Genomic DNA, 14,127 nt, shown 5'->3' with positions numbered 1-14,127 from the left:
TCCCTCTGGCGGCTCTTCTCCAACAGTGACTCGGGGGTCCTGCTGCTTCCATTCAATAACCAAACCCTCCTTAGTCTCCAACACTGGAAAGAGCAATAGAGCAAGGGCACGGGGAGCGAACACTGGCTCTTACCGGCCTGGGACCGGAAGTGACGCTCGCTCATGACGTCATGATGCTCATGCATACGCTCCCACAGGTGAGAACTCAATCTTCCCCTCCTACTGCAGGGAAAGCTGGGACAGGTGGCTTCCTGGTGCGCCCCGGAAGGGGAAACGGGAGAGTAAACACATTACATAACCTCTCTAGAGGTGTGGAGGGTGTTCTAGGGGGTTGTACACTTAGACCCAGAGAGCTGTGTGCTGGGTTCTTGGAATATAGCTGTGAATACGCCAGACATGGTCTTTGTCCTTAAGAAGCTCCCAGTCAAATGTGGGAGACACAGATAATTACAAATCATGATGAGAAAGCTTAAGGAAGAATGTATAGAGCTTGAAGAGTATGTATCAGGCAGACCCTTAATTTTTAAGAACATTATTTTGTAATTGCAAAAACAAACAAAAGAGAAACTTCAAGATGGAGATCACCTTACTCCCACTTTGTAGTATAAAGTGTTATTTGTCCATGTTGTCTTCATGTCCTTGTCTGTGCCACATACATACCTATTTGTACTCCCAGCTTGCCCTTTCAGTAAAAGCAATCAGATTGGTTAAACAGGATTATTTGAAAAGGACATTTCTATGTCAGGATAGGCTGGGTTATGCTGCAATAACAAACAACCCCCAAACTGCAGCGGCTTGAAATAGAAAAGGTGGATATTCTCACTCTCGCTACACCGAGGATCAGCTTGGAGCCCATGCTGAGAGATCTTAAACATTGCCAAGTGGCATGGGAAAGGCATAGAGTTCTCTGGTCTGGCACCAGTAATTAAATGCTCCAGACTGAATTCACATGTGTCATTTTTGCCCATACCTCGTTAGCCAGAATTAATTACATGGCCCCACTCAAATGTAGTGGGGTCAGGAAGTGCAATCCTTTCAATTGCTGGGCCAGTGGGGAGTTAGAAGAATATGGCAGATAGCATTAATGAACGTCTAAACACTTTAAATGTTTTATTTTCATCAAGAACATTTTAGAAAGACATTCATCTCTTCCCTCTATGTAGAACCAAGACCTTTTTGTTGTTGTTGTTTTTTCGCTGCACTGGGTCTTCGTTGCTGTGTGTGGGCTTTCTCTAGTTGCGGCCAGTGGGGGCTACTCTTTGTTGAGGTGTGCGGGCTTCTCATTGCGGTGGCTTCTCTTGTTGCGGAGCACAGGCTCTAGGTGCGTGGGCTTCAGTAGTTGCAGCACGCAGGCTCAGTAGTTGCGGCACACGGGCCCTAGAGCGCGCGGGCTTTAGTAGTTGTGGCACATGGGCTCAGTAGTTGTGGCGCACGGGCTTAGTTGCTCCGCGGCATGTGGGATCTTCCCGGACCAGGGCTCGAACCCGTGTCCCCTGCATTGGCAGGCAGATTCTTAACCACTGTGCCACCAGGGAAGTCCCCAAGACCTTTTCTTTAAGTATACGTCTCCCAGTTCTCATACAACGTCACATGCTTGTATAAACTGCACCCATAAACCACAAAGTCATTTATCATTTCCAGTTCTTTTTAAAAAGTGACCTGAGAGGGACTTCCCTGGTGGTGCAGTAGTTAAGAATCCACCTGCCAATGCAGGGGACAAGGGTTCGATCCCTGGTCCAGGAAGATCCTATATGCCGCGGAGCAACTAAGCCCGTGCACCACAACTACTGAGCCCGCGTGCCTAGAGCCCGAGCTCTGCAATAAGAGAAGCCACCACAATGAGAAGCCTGCGCAATGCAACGAAGAGCAGCCCCCGCTCGCCGCAGCTAGAGAAAGGCCATGCACTGCCACGAAGACCCAGCGCAGCCAAAAATAAATAAATTTATTTAAAATAAAAAGTGACTTGAGAACCTAAAGACACTTATCAAGCAAACTGCAGGCTGGACCTTCCTAGGTTTTTATGAGCTTTTCCGTTTAATCATTTACGGTTGCTTTGCTTGCATCTAATTTGGCAGCATTTTATTTTTTTTTTTAAGTAGCTCACTTTTATTCTTTCTAATGCAGGCAACCTGCTTTGCATACAAACAACTCTCTTGCATTAATATTTCATTTATCTGATAGGGTTAAGTTATTAACTTAAACATGGCTGGCATAAACAGGTTTGGTAACAGCTACTCCTCAGGAAGTGTACAGCTTAACAGATGGGAGCAGAATTGCTTTGTCATAATAGTAGCCAGCTAGGCTGGGTAGGTTTTACAGATAAATGAACAGTGGCTTGCAAACTGGCAAATTGGGTAAGCTAGATGGTTTCAGAGAGCTGTACTGTAATATTACTAATAGAATTTCAGCCTGTGTTTTCATTTCACATTCTGACATGTTGCCATTTTGCTCATGCTGGAGTGTATCCTGGCACACCTTTCTCCATGCTTAGACAATCCTAGGAATTCATACCAACACATGTGTCCTGATGGGATCTGAGGGACGGGAAGGCATCAACTAGGTGGAGGACAGAAAGGGCACAGAAGAGATCAGCCTGAAGAGAGCAGTAGGGGTCCCACCATGCAGGGCTTTAGAGAAAGAGTTTGTATTTAATTTTAAGGGCATTGGGAAGCCATTGGAGTGTTTTGATTAGCGGAATGAGAGTCAAGGTGGCAAGAATTAGGAGGCTGTTACCTAGGCAAGAGATCACAATGGCTTGGACCGCTAAGAATGGTGAGAACTGAGGATTTAGGGAGATTAAGGAAGAGAAGGAGGCTTCTGCCCCTACAGTTCTTTCTCCTTCCGGCTGCCAGCGGTGGGGTGTCCTGACATTGTCAGGGCTCTGGAGGTAACTGTTGATATCAAACTTGCAGTCTGGGTCCAGTGAGCACTGGTTCCCTATTTGGCCACAATCCAGGCCAGATTTGGGGCTCAGGTTGGGGCACCATCAGCCCTGGGAAACCCTTGGGCAAGCAGCTTAGTGGGTCAGGCAAGCAAGGATGAGAAATATGACCTTGCCTGGGGCTTCTCCTCAAATTTCATGTGTCTGTCCTCTCATTTGCTAGTTGGCCCTCATAGATCTGACCTCTGAAGGGATGGAGTGTCCCAGTCTTTGTCCACACACACCTCCTCGTGATCTCTCATTCATTCTCATCAATTCCAACACTGAAGGCTCCCGAAATTATATCTCCAGACTCCCCTATCCAAATTGTTCAGTCAACATCTTAAATGTACCTCATAGAAACAAGTGATATTTCCATCCCCCCCCCTCCCATAGTCATTTCCCTTTCACAAAATGACACTTCTGTACAAGCAAAAACCTTGGCATCTCTTCACCCCTCTCTTTCATTCACTCTCTGCACAAGTCCTTTCGGCTCCAGCTTGAAAATAAATTGTGAAAGTGACCACTTCTACTGCGGCCACCCTGCCTGCGATCCAGCCCACCTGTGCCTCTCACCTGGATTATTGCCATAGTCTCTTCTCTGCCCTCCTGCTCCACTATCCCCTATAATCTTATATTCAACACAGCCAGAGGGATCCTTAAAAAAAGATGTTAATATATCAACAATTATTTTTCAATAGGCAACATTTGTATATGGGAAGAATTCCAAATAGTCTAAAAGAATAAACTGAGTCTCCTTTCCACTCCTGTGACCCTTCCCCACTCCATCTGCTGCCTTCTCTCCTCAGAGGTGACTCTGGATCCCAGCTTCTTCTGTAGACTTGTAGTGACATTGTGTGCATAACTCTATGCATCCTGTGAATGATTTGTTTAAAATGTAAATGAGACTATGTCCCTTCGTTGGTAAAAAACCTTTTGCTGGTTCCCCAGCAAAGTGAGACTAAAATCCAAATTCCATCCCAAGGCTATAGGACCCTGCTTGTGGCACCTGGCCACTCTACACTTCCACAGCTCTCCTCCACTGTCACTCTGCTCCAGCCATACTGGCCCCCCTTGTTTTCCTTCCACTTTCAGGGTTTGTGCCCTGGCTGTTCCCTCATCTTAGCACACTCTTCCAGCCTATGTGGAGTTGCAGGCTGCCTAAAGGTCACTTTCCTGACTTCTCATGGTCACCATCCCACCCTTCTGTGCATTTTCTCTATAACACTTATCACAAACTGCGATTATTTATTTTCTCCAGTGGACCTGGTCTGTTTGGTCACCACGGTATACTCGTTGCCCAGCACAGAACTGGAAATGGTACTAATAATGATTTTAAAAGGAGAAAAACTACAATTTAGGTCGTTACTGTGCCAGATACCGATCCTAATACTTTATTAACTCATATGATCCTCATAACTATCTTAGGGTTAGCTATTATCCACATTTAAGAAACAAGGAAATTGAAGCAGTAAATCTTACACAACTACTAGTAAGTGAACACGCAGTCCTTTAATCGCTGAGTGAATGAGCGAATCAATGAATGGCCCCGAGAGGCGAGTGGCAAGGAGATGCAGAGGGAGGCAGGCGGAGCCTAGGGCCCGGGGACCAATGGGCACGCAGCTGTGACCGGCGGCGTCTCCTGGGGTTTCTGGCTCCGCCCACGCCGCCCGGCGGCCGCTGGGAGTTGTGGTCCCCTGCCCACCTAGCCACGTCACTGTCTTCAAACCCTAAGTCCTCTCCTTAGGCCTTGTACGACCCGTATTCCCGAACTTCTAGGTAGGTTCCCTGGCCCCTAGGCCTATTATTCCTCCTTTTCCTTACATGTCTTGATGCTCCCGGCTCCGCAGGTCTGGGTCTCGGGGCACGGTCTCCCCTGCCACCCCCCCCCAGCCCACTTGGTATCACCCTCTACGTTCATCTCCTCCGGTCACCCTTCGGTCTGTGTTTCCAGCCGCGCCCCCCTGAAGTGGTTTCTCTCACGTCCTCTCAGTTCCTCCCCTCCGTGCTCGAGCGACCCATAGTATCTTCCAATTGCCGTATTCCCCGCCCCACACACCCTTTTCCCGGGGCTCCCCCAGCCCTATTTTGGTACACCCCGGCCACGCCCCCTTGCGGACGCTATTGGTACGCGCCGCACTCCCCTGCTCGCCGCAGTGGTTTGGCCACAGCGACCGTCTCCGGCGGTGCGTCCCCCACGCTTGGTACAGCCCAGCCTGTCTCCCCCTAAGCCGCGCGCCCGCGCCTCTCAGTCGGTGGAGCCCCCAGCTCGCTCGGCCTGCACCAGCCATGGTCCGTCCGCGCCGTGCCCCACACCGCTCCGGCGCTGGGGGCCCCCTCGGGGGTCGCGGCCGCCCCCTGCGGCACCTCACGGTGCGCGCCGCCCGCTCGCGCTCCTGGCCGGCCAGCCCCCGGGGCCCGCAGCCGCCGCGGATCCGGGCTCGCTCGGCCCCTCCCATGGTGAGCCCCCCGCCCTTTTTCCAGAGCTTTCCACAGCCCCGCCCCCGCCGGCCCCTTTCCCGGACTGGCGTCTTTGTCCGCGGCCTCCCCCCTCGGGGGTTTCTCCGGTGACCCGAAGGGTGGTCCCGCCTGGGGCCGGCTTCCCTGTGAACCCCCCTGGGTGGTACGCGCCGGGCTCTCCCCTTTGTTTCGCATTCGGGATGGGGTGGCGAGGGTGGGGTACGGGGGCGGGAAGGGCTCAAATTACTGCTGACTCCGCGACCCGATTTAAACGCGGGGTGGGGGGCGGGCGGACGGCCGGCGTGCGTTGTTGTTTTTCCAATTGGAAAGTTGCTCGCTTTCCGGGCAGGAAATCTGGAAATGGGGGAGGGGGCTGGGGGGGACGGCGGCGAGAGGGCCCCGCGTCTCGCACTGGCGCGCCCAGGTGTTGCCCCCGGGGGCGTTCTCCCCGGGCCCGCACGCGTCTGTACGGCGCCCGTGGCGTGTGCGCCCAGGGTTTATTTGCACGCTCGCCCAGATGTTGGATGCCCTTACTGATGGCAGTAGGCCAAGTAAGTCCAGATCTTAAACATAAACATCCAGCTTTGCAGGTACGCGAAGTTACACATGCTTCCCGAGACCTAAAAGATGCACATACTTGTCAAAACTCTTAAGGTTTTTCTGGAGCTGTAAATCTACATATCCCGACGTTTCACGCACAGCCAAGCCGTGATACGCTTGCCCAGATGCGCGTTTTACCCTAACCTGGCGCTCAAGCTTCCTTCTTAAATATCCTGCCCCAACATTGTGCGTATCGGGGAGCTGTGGCAGCTCCACACTAGCCTTAAACAGGTTTTCTCGGATCTTATATTCAGGTACCCGGACTCGGAACACCTCCCTAAACTTAAACATCATCCTTCACTCCATTGCCTTCTCCGTTCCTTAGCGTTCATGTCTGCTTGTTCAGAAGCGCCTCCTGGGTCCTTAAACGTACATCTTAAAGCTTTCATTCTTCTTCCAGGTACTAAATAGGCTTCCTATGCAGTGAGCACCAGAACAGGTGTGGGAGGCATTTTACACACACCTGCCCAGATGTGAGATTTCCTTTAGGATTGCACGTAGGTCTAGCCCTTAAACGTGGTCCTCCACCTTGACACGCATCCTGCTTTCGGGGAGACCTGAGCTTAAGCATCGCTGGTTTTTACACCCCGGTTAAAACGTAGTCAGACTGGCCTCCAGACACAAGCAGAGTTTAAACAGGTGTCCCTGGTGCACACATTATCTGGGCCCTAAAGTGAGTTCACCTGGATCCCAAAGTCTCCTCCAGGTGTGTGATTTAACTGGTTTTCTCAGAGGTTATGGGCTCTGGCTGTGGTAACCTACACGCCCAGGGCTACAACAGTCTTTCTCCGTCTCGGACGCTCCGACCGTGTTCTTACACCAGGATGCTCTCTGCTCTTCTTCCTGATCTCTCACGGTTGCCTGAATCCCAGAGTCTCCTGCCCAGGGGGAGAGTGTGCTTGCTCAGGTTTTTATTTTGCTTTTTAAGCCCCTACAAAATACAGTTTTTCCTGCCTGTTGTTATTCTGGGGCAGAAGACACCTGTGTGCTTTATAGGAAATTTGGAAAATACTGATTAGTAATGAAATGAAAAGTAACAACCATTTTTTTTCTGCTGCCTGGAGGCACCTATTAGGAGGGTTTTCACCGGTTTCCTGCTGTCAGGCTGTTTCAAAGCCTTCCCTTGTTTGCTTTGAGATGTTTTGGGTTGAAAAAAAAGATAACTGGAGAGTGCCTTGTGAGTAAATTGTGTAGCTTTCCTTGGCTTTATTGCTGGGACTTCTGGTGTTTTGCAGATGCTCTCAAGACGTTGTGTTTGAGAGACCCTTCCAGGTGTTGTCAGGCTCTCTGTTGTAAATGTGTCCCCACCTCCCTGGAGAGTTCTGGTTCCTTCCCGCCTCCCCGTGGTCAGCCTGATGTGGCTGCAGCCTGGGCTGCGCTAGGGGAGGCGGGCAACTGGCTGGGGAGGTTGGCGGGAGCCAGAGAGGAGAGTCTGGATTTTCTCTCTCCTTTTTTGATTTTTTTAAAAAATTAATTAAATTACTTATTTATTTTTACGGCTGCACCGGATCTTAGTCACAGCACGCGGGGTATTTTGTTGCGGCACGCGGGCTTCTCTAGTTGTGCACGGGCTCCAGAGCGCATGGGCTCTGTAGTTTGAGGCACGCGTGCGCAGCAGTTGTGGCACGCGGGTTTAGTTGCCCCGCAGCATGTGGGATCTTAGTTCGCCGACCAGGGGTCGAACCCGCGTCCCCTGCATTGGAAGGCAGATTCTTTACCACGGGACCACCAGGGGAGTCCCTGGATTTTCTCTTGAGGGCCTGGGGAAGCTTTGGAAGGGTTTTGAGCTTGGATGGGATGGGGCAAACCAGTGTGCCAGACAGACAGACACAGCCCAGGCTGGCTTGTGTGTCGTGGGGGGAGCTTCAGGGAGGCTCTGGACCCCCAGAGAGCTGCTTCTGAGTTATCTCAATAGAGGAATCAAAAATTGATCAGCACTGGGAGGATGAGTGGGGAGCATCTCCTGAGGAACGTGGGGGGGGGGATGGCCCGCTAGGATGAGAGCACAGCTGGAGCAAAGGCTGGAAGGGGAAGCAACTGGTAGCTTTCAGGGACCCTGCATGGGCCAGTGTTGAGGTGACAAGTAGCCTTGGGGCGGGGAAGCGTCCTGGGGTGGCAGCAGGAAAAGGACACGGGGGGTCAGCCACTCAGGGTCTCAACCCTGGGAGAAAGGGGTTGGAGATGGCCCTGGGGGTTTCGCAGCTGGGGATCGGGGTCTCAATGTTGGGATGTCCCTTCTGGGGTATGTGGGGGACAGCTCCCCTAGCGGGCCCCTCAGCCTCAGTTTCCCTACCCCCTCTGCCACAGCAAGGTGCTCGGGTCTTTGGGGCCCTGGGTCCCATCGGGCCCTCCTCGCCCGGGCTCGCCCTCGGGGGCCTGGCCGTGGGTGAACACCGGCTCAGCAACAAGCTGCTGGCCTGGAGCGGCGTCCTCGAGTGGCAGGAGGTGAGCGTCCACGTCAGGTCCTCTTGTGAGTCTGCGGGGGGCTGGGGGCTGGCCCCGGGGTCCCTTCTGCCCCTGCAGGTGGGGGCAGGCCTGGGCACCCGGGCTGTGTCCAGTGACCCCTCCGCTCCCACCACAGAAGCGCAGGCCCTACTCGGACTCCACGGCGAAGCTGAAGCGGGCCCTCCCCTGCCAGGCCTACGTGAACCAGGGCGAGAACCTGTGAGTGGCGGGCAGGGGGCGGGCGGGCGGGTGGCAGGGCCGCTCCCCTGACCCTCTTCTTCCCGCAGGGAGACCGACCAGTGGCCGCAGAAGCTGATCATGCAGCTGATCCCGCAGCAACTGCTGGTGAGGCCCCACCCTCTGCTGCCCGCCCTGGCCCCAGAGCACCCGCCTGGCCCTGACCCAGCTGTCCCCTGTCGCCCCCAGACCACCCTGGGCCCCCTGTTCCGCAACTCCCAGCTGGCGCAGTTCCACTTCACCAACAGAGACTGCGACTCTCTCAAGGGCCTCTGCCGCGTCATGGGCAACGGCTTTGTGAGTGGGGCGGGGGTGCTGGGGGCAGATGGGCGGGGACAGGGCGAGAAGGGCCCCTTGGAAGCACCGTGGTGACCAAGTACGGCGGGAGGCAGAGCTCTGCTGGGACAACCCCAAGGCAGGTGGCAGGGTCCGGGTGACCTCTCCTGGGGGCATCCCTGTCCCTGGAGAGCAGAGGAGCCCAGCCAGCCTCCCGGACAAGCTGGAGCCACCCCCGGGCACGGGAGCGAAGGGAGAGGCCTGGGCCAGCCCTCCTGGGACCCAGGAGCTTGTTGGGGCCATAGCACATGGCAGGGACTTGGCATTTCGGGGTGGCCTGGAGGAAAGAGGGAGCCAGCAGTGGAGATGGTCTGCTGGGACTCAGTTTCCTCATCTGCGGTCCTGGGGCCACTGGGAGGAGTGAGTAAAGCACTTGAGGCGGTGACTTGAGGGCGTTGCGAGTGCTCAGGAAGTGCAAGCTGGAGAGATTGTTAAATTGGGGATTCAGACACAGGACATGGTAGGCGTGGTCCCTGCAAGCCTCTCAGGTCTGGGCCCAGGCTTCAGCCGCTGCCCCCACCCCCCAGGGCTCCGGCTGTGGGACGGTAGGTACTGGGAAAGGGTTGGGTTGAGGTGGGAGTAGGTTGTTGGCCTATGACTCAGCTCTGGGGTCCTCTCCCTTTCCTGGTCCCCTTTGGGACAGACCACCCTCCAGCTCCTGGCTGCTGCCTCCGGGGGGCGCTGTGTGCTGCCCTTCAGTGCCTGGGCGATCCCCTTTTCTTCTGGGTTGTGACTGGTGTGGGGTCTCTTGCCTGCCCGGTCACCCCTTCATTCAGCACCGTTTGCTTGGAGCCTGGGGCTCGCAGGCTGCAGGGAAGGTGGACCTCAGCACGCGCCCTCCATGGCCTGTCCGGTTATGCTCCGGGAGGGCCGACCGCACGTGGGTCCAGGAAGGCCAGGGGTGGGGTCCCTGAGCCAGCGGACCCTGGGGCTGAGAACGCGCATGCCCCACTGTCTAGACACCCCAGGTGGGGACGTCTGTGAGGCTCAGGCTCTCCCGCAGTCCCACCAAGGAGGCAGTAGCATCTTGTGTAATGAGCGTTTATGTGGCGCTTACTCTGTGCGCCGTTGTTGTGCTGTTTTACACGTGGGGAAACTGAGGTCCAGGGGTGACCTGCCTTAGGTCACACAGCTAGGAGGTAGCAGAGCCAGGGTTACTCCCAGGCAGTCTGGTCCTGCGTTTGTGCTCTTAACCCCCGGGCCTGGTGGCCTCTGTCAGCGGGGCCCAGCAGCAAACTCGGCAGGACAGGGATGACCTCGGGGCACGTGGGCGGCAGGTGGAGCCCTCTCAGGACCCTCACCCGGCACATGACCCCAGAGTCACGGTGCGGGGGGACACCAGGGTGCACGTTCACAGGCCCCCAGAACGACATGTTCTGGCTACACACCAGTCATTTAGGGTCCTGGTGTTAACCTTGAGGATTTCTGTCCCGTGATGATCGTTCCCTCCCCACCCCCGCCCACAGGCGGGCTGCATGCTCTTCCCCCACATCTCCCCCTGCGAGGTGCGCGTGCTCATGCTCCTGTACTCGTCCAAGAAGAAGATCTTCATGGGCCTCATCCCCTACGACCAGAGCGGCTTCGTCAATGCCATCCGGCAGGTCATCACCACCCGCAAACAGGTGTGCCCTTGGGCCCGGCCGCCACACGTGTCTGAGGCTTTGAAGGGTGAGGGGGTCGAGGGGTCTGACAGGGTGGTTCCCGGCAGGGGGGGTGCCCATGGGGAGCAGGGAGGCGGATGGGCAGGCGGGCACACTCGTGGCAGGAGGGTGACCTCAAATCCTGGCTCACACCTTACCAGCTCTTCAGTGACCCCTTCACCCAAAAGTGTCCCAGTTTGTGTGGCAAGTTATACAGCCGCCCAGTTCTTAGAGGCAGACCCTGTGAGCCATGTCCCCCAGGCTGATGGCGGGGGCTTGGCCCAGGGCATGGGGTGTGCTGGGAGGGGCAGGGCCCGCTCTGGGGAATCCTCTGGGCCTGTGGGCAGACTAGAGGCCGGCCGGGCCAGGCTGGGCCCTGGGGGCAGCAGGTAGATAAGCTTGGGACTGACGGACTGGGGGCGTGGAGGGGTCTGGGCAGCGTTCTTTGGGGAACTCCTGGGGCACCAGCCCACCTGTCTCCTCCCCAGGCAGTGGGACCTGGTGGCGTCGCGGGCCCTGTCCAGATGGTCAACAACAAGTTCCTGGCATGGAGTGGAGTCATGGAGTGGCAGGAGGTGAGCCCTGGGCGGGCCTGGGTGACCTCAGGACCAGGGCATCCTCCCACTCCTGACGGCTCCCCTCTTCTTACCCCCCAAAAGCCCAGGCCTGAGCCTAACAGTCGGTCTAAGAGGTGGCTGCCGTCGCACATCTACGTGAACCAAGGGGAGATCCTGTGAGTGTCGGGCAGGGGGTGGGGGCGGCGTCTCGGTGCGGCCTGGCCTCCTGACCCTCGTCCCCGCATCCCTGCAGGAGGACCGAGCAGTGGCCGCGGAAGCTGTACATGCAGCTCATCCCGCAGCAGCTGCTGGTGAGTGGGGGAGGGGCACTCGGCTTGCCGCGACCTTGGGGCCCTGGGGGGGCTGCCTGTCCAGCAAGCGGCGGTAGGCGGGGCGGGGCCTGCCGACGTGTGGCCATGAGGGGCTGGGGGCCCTGGCGCCTGGCCCAGCCACCTCGGGGCCTCCCTGCAGACCACCCTGGTGCCGCTCTTCCGGAACTCCCGCCTGGTGCAGTTCCACTTCACCAAGGACCTGGAGACGCTGAAGAGCCTGTGCCGGATCATGGACAACGGCTTTGTGAGTGGGCTGGTGGGGCCCAGGGCCGGGCTGATGGTGGGACAGACAGAGCCAGAGCCGCTTGGTGTTTAAAAACTGAAATGAGATTAAGAGCGGACGATTCCCCAAAACTGGCCGGGTGTGATGGTAGCCGTGGGGAAGGCGTGTTGGCTCTGTGCCTGGACATTGGCTCCCCTGGGGCTCTGGGCCATCCTGACCCCATTTTACAGATGGGGAAACTGAGGCTCGGAGGCTGTGCTGGCAAGTGCTGGGCGGGAACTTGGACCAAGTCTGGTTTGGGCCCCCGGGGCTGTCCCACCCTGCTCTGTCTGGGTTTACTCAGCTGAGGCTGACATCACCCCACGCGTCGACTCTGCTCCCAGGTTCTTACCTGCCGCCTTCCTCTTGCTCCTTTCCCCTGGGACAGGGTGGAAAACCTGAGGCTCCCAAGGCCCTCACCAGGCAGGGCATCTGCCTGCCTCCAGCCGGAGCGAGCTCTGAAAGCCCCTGGTGCTCACCTGCTGGTGGGCCTTGGCCAGTTCTCCCCTCTCTGCGGGCCTCGGTCTCTCCATCTGTGAAGTGAGGAGCTTGGGCCTCGTGCTTCTGAAGCCACAGCTGTCTGTGTCCGCTTTGTGGGTGTTTGCTGTACCAGGTCATAGCTGTCCTCGAATTAGCGTAATGTTTCTAAGTCAGCCGAAGTCATCATGGCTGTGCCACTGTGCATTTGAGGGGCTGGTTATTTAAGAGTTTAAAAGCAGGATTCCCTCAGGGAAACTAAGGCCTCGAGGACATGGCCGGTGCTCCCTCGGCGCACTCGGGCTTCCCTCGGCTGTTGGCTCGGGGGTGCTGTGAGGGGCTTCCTCCTCGATGCCTGTCAGCACTGGCCCCTGCAGTGGCACACAGGCCCGAGGGCAGGCATAACCCCTTCTGGCTCTGGGGGCCTGCGAGTCCCCAAGCTCTCAGCCTGGGTTTGCTCACCTGTAAGATGGGGACGGTGACCCCTGGGCCCTGGAGAGAGGATCCTGTGAAAGGCGTCAGGGAGCGATTGGTGCCTGTCGGCACTGCGGTCGCTGTGACGCTGAGCCATGTCCCAAGCCGCGGTGACGGCGGCATCGCAGTGGATCAGCGCCGCCCAGCTTCCCCGCCCTCAGCTGGCCCGGGGGTCGCAGAGTGGACGGAGCCCTGGTGCCCGGCCTCCTGGGGCCAGATTGGCCCCTGGTGTTTCTCCCCCGCCGCGGCCTTCCTGCGTGGTCGCGGTCACGGCCGTGGCTGGTCCCGTGGGCACCCTGGGTACTGGCTGGCCGGCGTGGGGGCCACAGTCTCGCTGGAGCTCGTCGGGCAGCCTCCTGGGCTCAGCTGTAGAGCCCACTCACTGGTCCTTGCGCAGGCACCTCTGGTGTCCTGTGGGAGTGTTGACAGGGCTGAGGACGGCAGCTGGGAAGGCCCAGCGTGCTCCGTGGTGCCCGTCTGCCAGGGCGCTGACCCGTGCGGTTTGCGCCCGTGTCTCAATGGGGAGGAGCGTCTGCGCTGAGGGCCCGCCCGTGACACTGTGCTCCACACCGCCAGGCCGGCTGCGTGCACTTTTCCTACAAGGCCTCGTGCGAGATCCGCGTGCTCATGCTCCTGTACTCCTCTGAGAAGAAGATCTTCATCGGCCTCATCCCCCACGACCAGAGCAACTTCGTCAACGGCATCCGGCGCGTCATCGCCAATCAGCAGCAGGTCCTGCAGCGGAACCTGGAGCAGGAGCAGCAGCAGCGTGGGGTGAGCGAGCGCCGCTGCCGGGGCCTCGGTCCCCTCCCCCCCCACCCCACCCCGCGCTGACTCCTCCCTGGCTTCCTCTCGCACAGATGGGGGGGTAGGGGCCACCCCGCCGGGCTGGGCCTCTCCAGGAGCCACGGACGAGGCCCCGCCGAGACTGGTGAGTGGAAGCTGGGCCAAGGACAGGATGGACCCTGGGAACTGCCTGGGGTTCGGGAAGTAGTGTGACCCTAGCCTTGAGAAGACCAGAGCAGAGAGGGAGGCACGCACATCACCCATGGTCCCAGGCCTCCTGGGAAACTCCAGCCCCGCTCCCCACCAGGCGGCGACAGGAGCAGGAGTTTCCAGTCAGGGGCAGGGAGGGCAGGGAGAGGCTCTTCTTGTGCCCGGGGCCCTGGAGCCTCACCTGTCCAGTCCCTCCCACTATGCCCCCTGCCCCCAGGTCAGATGCTTCTGAGCAGAGGCCTGTGGGGACTGCAACTGCCCAGTGAGATGGAGGACAGCGTCCTGAGATATCTCCAAGGACAGTCCCCACCCTTGTACGTTTCCCCAATAAAACCTTTTAAAAGCCCTTTGGCCACTGTGCTCTGTCCAGGCACCCTGGCTCGGGAGAGGC

At 57.4% G+C, this 14,127-nt stretch overlaps 1 protein-coding gene across 2 annotated transcripts; it reads left to right on the top strand.

Moving 5' to 3' along the window:
- Positions 1-5,094: 5,094 nt before the first annotated feature.
- PTOV1 (PTOV1 extended AT-hook containing adaptor protein) lies at positions 5,095-14,082 on the top strand. 2 transcript variants are annotated; one of them, XM_060000042.1, is made up of 13 exons: positions 5,095-5,380; positions 8,288-8,425; positions 8,562-8,644; positions 8,713-8,770; positions 8,852-8,959; positions 10,465-10,620; positions 11,127-11,213; positions 11,298-11,371; positions 11,449-11,506; positions 11,667-11,771; positions 13,317-13,514; positions 13,601-13,671; positions 13,954-14,082. In XM_060000042.1, the coding sequence occupies exons 1-12, from the start codon at positions 5,210-5,212 to the stop codon at positions 13,610-13,612; spliced, it is 1,248 nt and encodes a 415-aa protein (XP_059856025.1). In that variant the 5' UTR covers positions 5,095-5,209; the 3' UTR covers positions 13,613-13,671; positions 13,954-14,082. The 2 variants fall into 2 exon arrangements, with proteins under 2 accessions (XP_059856025.1, XP_059856026.1); XM_060000043.1 differs by lacking the exon at positions 11,667-11,771.
- The last annotated feature ends 45 nt before the right edge of the window (positions 14,083-14,127 follow it).

The sequence above is a fragment of the Delphinus delphis genome, chromosome 20 (assembly GCF_949987515.2).
Source record: "Delphinus delphis chromosome 20, mDelDel1.2, whole genome shotgun sequence".
NCBI lineage: Eukaryota > Metazoa > Chordata > Mammalia > Artiodactyla > Delphinidae > Delphinus > Delphinus delphis.
This window is presented reverse-complemented; position numbering and strand designations above follow the sequence as displayed.

Bases quoted from the DNA above. Each gene is read 5' to 3' on its own strand.
- PTOV1 (XM_060000042.1), top strand. From the start codon at position 5,210: ATGGTCCGTCCGCGCCGTGCCCCACACCGCTCCGGCGCTGGGGGCCCC. The intron at 8,645-8,712 runs GTGAGTGGCGGG...TTCTTCCCGCAG, and splicing joins GTGAACCAGGGCGAGAACCT to GGAGACCGACCAGTGGCCGC. The intron at 11,772-13,316 runs GTGAGTGGGCTG...CCACACCGCCAG, and splicing joins GGATCATGGACAACGGCTTT to GCCGGCTGCGTGCACTTTTC.